Genomic DNA, 6,196 nt, shown 5'->3' with positions numbered 1-6,196 from the left:
ATCTTGTGAGACTCACTCACTGTCACAAGAACAGCATGAGGGGAACTGTACCCATGATCCAATTACCTTCACCCTTGGTCCTGCCCTTGATACATAGGGATTATGGGGACTACAATTCAAGATGAGATTTTGGGTGGAGACAGAACCAAACCATATCCATTGATGATATCAGTGGAAAACCAGCAGAGTTCAGTGTTTTTTGGAAGCCAAGAGATTAAAGTGATAGTAAATGGAGGAAAAGGTCAACCAGCCAACAACTGGAGTGGCTGATGCTGCTTAAAGGTCAAATCTAATGAGGCCAGATAACAGCTGTTTAGATGGACAGCATGGAAGCCATTGGTACCTACCGTTACGGAGAATGGTTTCAGTGGACAGGAAAACCATTTAAGTGGGAGTGCTGGGTAGAAACTTGACTGAAGTTAAAGTATGAATGAGAGATAAAGAAATGGAGGCAGTGAGTATAGATAATGCATTCCAAAAGTTTCTCTATTTAGGGGAGCTGAGAAGTGGAGTCAAGAGAAAGTTTTTTAACATGGGAGATCTTAGAGCGTATTTGTATGCTGTTGGAAATCACCAGCTCAGAAGGAGAAACTGGTGATGTAGGAGAGAATGGATATAAAAGTAGCATCAAGGCCCTGGAGAAAGATGTGATCTTTGACAGCAGGTAGAGAAGGTGAATATACATGTGTAGTTAATTCTGTCCAGGAAATAATTAGGTTACCATGCCTACAACATGACTCACCAGATTAAAGACTGTGTGAAGATCCAGCCCAGAGACACTCAGCTATATCTGTCCTATTACTCCCTTGCCATCATGCTGTCATGAGGGCAGTGGGCCAACAAGCCCAGCATGCCTCCAAAGGGAACTGGTTGAGGAGCGGAACCACGTCGAAGAAAATCTGTAATCATTGCTGCCCCACTGTGTATTTGGTTTCATGCAATTAATGAGTGAATTGATTTTATGTTATTAATAACATAATACTGTCACAGTTATTTCCTCTTGACCTCAAATTGTTCGTGGAACCTTAGAGGAGACCATAGTTTAGCCTGTAGCATACTCAACTAATAAAAGCGACAGCAATACAAGACTGATGAGAGTAAGAACATACTATTTTAAATATGTTGGTGGTGTGGGCTGGCTTGGCTTTGAGGAGTGCTGAGACCACTATGGTGGACAAACTCAAAACTGGGACAGAAATTTCCTCATGCAGACAGGGTCCACATGGTGATGATGAGGGGGGAAAAGGGCTACAGCTTTCTGTGTATCTGGTGTCCTTTAGATAACCAAAGGATTATCCTTTCAGGTTGCAGATTAAATCCAGGCATCACCTACAGTGGACATTCACATTGATAGAAGGCAAAGCTATGCTCAATCACTGGACAGTTCCAACCCTGCAGGATGAAGGCTTCAGTATCCATAGCTGAGGAGGGGCACAGCAGGAAGGAACTGACAGAGGCTAAATACACAGCGCCAGGACACAGGGCTACAGAAATCAGGGAGAGTGGATACTGGCAATGAATGCAAGCTTCCTGGGCAATCCTGCTGACTCCAGAGATTTCTTTTTGTCCCTCACCCTCCAGCTTGCAGTTAAGCTCTAATAATAATATATTTTTACTAAGTGGATTTGGAGTTACTTTATTTGGAGAGCTGGGTGGATTTTTCTACCAAATCGAAAGTAAGCATTCTTATTTTATCATAAAAAATACACACACACATGCATGCACACACACACACACACATACTGGCAACATCCTAGAAATAGACCAGAATATACTCTAACTTAGGGTAAAGGAATAGAGCAGGAATCCATCATACAATCAAATCTTTTGATTCACAAACCCTGTCAAATCTCTTAGAGTCATCAAGACATTTCCCTAATCTTATGAGAATGCCTCCAAAGGCACGCCCGTGATGGCATGCATACAATTAGGAGTCACAAGCAGTCTGCACAGTTATGAACATAAACATGCAACCCAAGATTAAACACATCCCACATCAGGACAACCCTAAAAACAGCTGGATATCCTCCACTGGCTTCAAAGCTATCAGAGTGTGTACTCCAAGGTACCACACTGCTCATGCTCAGGAAGTTCTGCACGTTCTTAGGGATCTCAGCGTGACATCAAGCTCCATCCCTAACTGAGTGGGGCGAAGAACAACTCTTCCAGTTTGCAGAAGCTGCTAGACTGGAACATGCAGATCTCACATGTTCCTTCTTGAAGAAGGAGCTCCCAACTCTCAATTCCCAGTAGAGTTATTTCTCATATTGCATTTGAGGTTGGTTGACTTATGGTTCTTTCTTGATAACTGCATGTATTTGAAAATGACGTCCCAAAAACTTTTTTCCACTCCCTGGCAATCTCTCGATGGTTACTCCTCTCCAAAAGTATTTGTCCATTTCTCTCTCACACAAACTGACACTCTACTGGGAGACATAGAGAAACTGTCTTCTCATGGCCATATCATAAGCTTATCACATAGGTCACATTTGTGCCCTTAAATAGAGTTTTCCCAATTTCATTCATCATTTTAGCGTGTGAGGGGTAACTTGTCCAACTTTCCCTGGACTTTTGATGCAGCTGAAAGATGTGACAGTGGGAAATGAGTAGCAGAGAAAACTTTGAGAAACATAGTTCATCTACATAGATACTGTTTATTGACCATAAGAAGATGGAAACAAAGACTGAGACTAGGAGCTGAAGATGGAGACTCACCGACATAGCAATGACTAAAACCTAAGGAGAAACCAGGCACAGTAGTCCCAGCTACTGAAGGGGCTAAGGCAAGATAATCACTTGAGCCCAGGAGTTCGAAGCTACAGTGTACTTATGATCACACCTGTGAATAGCCACTGTACTCCAGCCTGGGCAACATAGCAAGACCCTGTTTTAAAAGGAAAAGAAAAAAGCTCAGAGGGTGGAGTGGAAATCAGGACAGGTGTGCTATGCTGACCATGGTCCTGAGAAATATTTGCCTACTGGGGCCTAGATGCTTCTCCTAATCCTGAGGTATTGGTGACTTTCATACAACTCTCTTTGGGACATCTCAACTAGGTGAGGAAGGAGGTGGTGGTAGGAGAGAAGGCAAGACTGAGAGAGTGAGAGAGATGGACTGTCACTCTTGGAGAGGCACCATTTCCCTGACTCCCAGGGATAAAAGGAAAAGATTTTCTGAACAACATCTTCAATGAGTTATAATTACCAAAAAAGAAACTAACAACGCTTAAAAATCAAATCTTTGAAAGAGGCTAAGAAATTTTGTGCCATAAGATACAGTACTGTATGAGTGAAGACATAAACAAATAACTGTAATCAGGTAATGAGCAGAATATCAACTGGGTAGAATTGAGGTATCATTGTGAGTTGAGTCATAACAACATTCTCCTCTCATTCCTCAACATTATCTCCTTGAGAGACCTCATCCATTCTCATGGCTTCAATATCATCCAATGCTTATGACCTCAACTTTATATTTTTACCTATGATCTCTCCTTTGAGCTCCAGAACTTAGTATCCAACTACCTTACTTTCCATCTCTGCTTGGATGATTCATAGATGGGAATCCCCCTATCAGAATGCCAATGGGAGATACCAGTTGGCAGTATAGAAAATAATGCTTCTGCTTTCCAGCGGCGACGACCTACCCACACGAGAACATGCCTCTCGCAAAGGATCTCCTTCATCCCTCCCCAGAAGAGAAGAAGAGGAAACACAAGAAGAAACTCCTGGTGCAGAGCACCAATTCCTACTTTATGGGTGTGAAATGCCCAGGATGCTATAAAATCACCACGGTCTTTAGCCATGAACAAACAGTAGTTTTGTGTGTTGGCTGCTCCACTGTCCTCTGTCAGCCTACAGGAGGAAAAGCAAGGCTTACAGAAGGATGTTCCTTTAGGAGGAAGCAGCACTAAAGGCACTCTGAATCAAGATGAGTGGGAAACCATCTCAATAAACACATTTTGGATAAAAATAAAATAAAATAAAATAATGCTTCCATCGGATACTTAAATACAATATCAGAAAGTGGAAACATTCAGGGCAAAGGGAAAAAAAATCCTAATGGGATAGGAAACTTGATCATAAGATGTGGTAGACTTACTATAAGAAGATAGTGAATGATGAGAACAACCTCAAACAGGGGTATTTCCTGCTGCTAGAAACTACAAATCAGAGCAGTTCTTTTCTGAATAGCCTGCAGAAGGAATTACTGGCTAGGCATCTGTCTTCTCAGTTATGTCTGCACCCATGAATAGAAACATTGTCATCTAATGATAATAAATAAAATTCTCAATCTGGAAACTCAAAGTCTGAAGGAAACTCACATACACTTTTTTTTGAGACAGGGTCTTGCTCTGTCACCCAGGCTAGAGTGCAGTGGCATGATCTTGGCTCACTGCAAACTCAGCCTCCCAGGTTCCACCGATCCTCCCACCTCAGCCCCCCAAGTAGCTGGGACTACAGGTACGCACCACTATGTCCGGCTACTTTTTGTATTTTCTGTAGGAGTAGGATTTCACTATGTTCACCACGCTGGGATACTTATAAATCAAGAAAAGCGAGATGAAGTCATCGGGGTCGAGAGCCCCCACATTCCAGAATCAAGGCTTGAAGGATGATGTCTTAGAGAAAGTAAAAATGTTACTTTACATAGTGTGTAATAAACTTATGGAATTCTTAGTTCTAGAAGTAACAGAGGCCAAAAACATAAATCAGGTTGAGAATTATTTGGATCCTTCCTTTGGTGGAGGCACCCTAGCAGATTAGCAAGGGAGTTTTATTTTGGCGGAATATAACTAATTTTGTAAGGCTGAAGCTCTGGAGAGATTTGTAAATGCCATCTTGGTGTCCCTTCTGTTTAAATTCACTTTGCAAAGAATCCAGGACCCCTCAAACCGCAGATCAATGTAGAAGTGAAACAAGACTGCTTAGAGATTACAGAAGATGGAGCTGATAGAGACCTGAATGTCAACATCTGGGACTAAAACCAGAACCAAGATAACCTGAACACCACGGATGCAGTCATAGAATGACATTTAGTGGCAAAAAGTCAGAACGAGCAAATTCAGAAGAGAGGAAGGAGATAGAGACTGGAGCGACGTCATCTTGGGGGCAAAGACTTGAGCATGGGTGAGGAGCAGGCTGTTACAGGCAGAAAGCCATTGTACATCCCTTAGAAATAAGCCTGCCAATGGACCAGTGACCATTTCATGTACCTTTTGGACTTTGCAACAAAAAATACAACACGCACTCACATTATAATGGCATCTAGGAATATGCTCTCATACAAAAAGTGGGGCATGAGAGGATACACACATTCCATAAAGTTTTTATTAGTGCCAAAAGCCAAGAAAGGAAGAGGGAAAGCATCCTTTGAACCAAGCACTGCACAGTTTTTCCCAATATGTCATGCACATGAGAATTTAATGAGTCACAAATTCCAGTGGGTATTTTTCCCTCAATTTTCCAGTTTGTTCTATTTTGCAAATATTTGTACTCAAATGATAATGTGACTTTTGTCATACAGCCACACTGACTCCCTCATGAAGAGCTTTATTTAGAGTCAGAAGACATCTGCTAAATTGAGATTTACAAAGAACTTATTAAACACAAACATAAATAGATGGGCTCTGAATATTATATTCTGAGCATTCACTTCCTTATGTACTTGCAAATTATACACCAGCATGCAAAGCATCTCAAAAGAGCAATGCATAAAATCCCCATAGAATCTCTTTCTTCTGAGCACCTTGGAGATGTTCTTTCATCCAAAGCCATTAATTAGGAAGGTTAAACACTGCCTTCCTAGTTTGAAGCCTTTGTCTCTACAGGCTATTGATGCAGAACGTGGGAAAAGACTAAGTAAGTACTTTTGAGGATTATGACAATTGATGATTGACATCAAGGATCCATAATAGAGACACAGATTTCAATCAAGTCTGGCAGTGGACGGGACATGCTACAGTACACGCCAAAATCCTTGAGAACATCATATTCCTGGGGAGCAGACTGTTTTATGATTTTCAGGCTCATAAGTGAGACAGAATTGGACTCATTGCTTCACTTGTGAAACCGTTACTTGGCACTGTCACAGTGACAAACCAATGGCCTAAAATGCAATTAGTTATTATGCATCCTTGTTAAGCAACAGCCTGGTTGCCACTGGCACTACATGTGAGCTGCAGTTAATGTGGCATGC

At 41.7% G+C, this 6,196-nt stretch overlaps 1 protein-coding gene across 1 annotated transcript; it reads left to right on the top strand.

Annotated features, from left to right (window-relative positions):
* Positions 1-3,634: 3,634 nt before the first annotated feature.
* Positions 3,635-3,988, top strand: LOC102120544 (small ribosomal subunit protein eS27-like). Its single transcript, XM_005561335.4, has one exon. It carries the CDS (start codon positions 3,657-3,659, stop codon positions 3,909-3,911), a length of 255 nt encoding a protein of 84 aa, XP_005561392.2. The 5' UTR covers positions 3,635-3,656; the 3' UTR covers positions 3,912-3,988.
* Positions 3,989-6,196: the final 2,208 nt, after the last annotated feature.

Source organism: Macaca fascicularis, chromosome 7 (assembly GCF_037993035.2).
Source record: "Macaca fascicularis isolate 582-1 chromosome 7, T2T-MFA8v1.1".
Taxonomy (NCBI): domain Eukaryota; kingdom Metazoa; phylum Chordata; class Mammalia; order Primates; family Cercopithecidae; genus Macaca; species Macaca fascicularis.
This window is presented reverse-complemented; position numbering and strand designations above follow the sequence as displayed.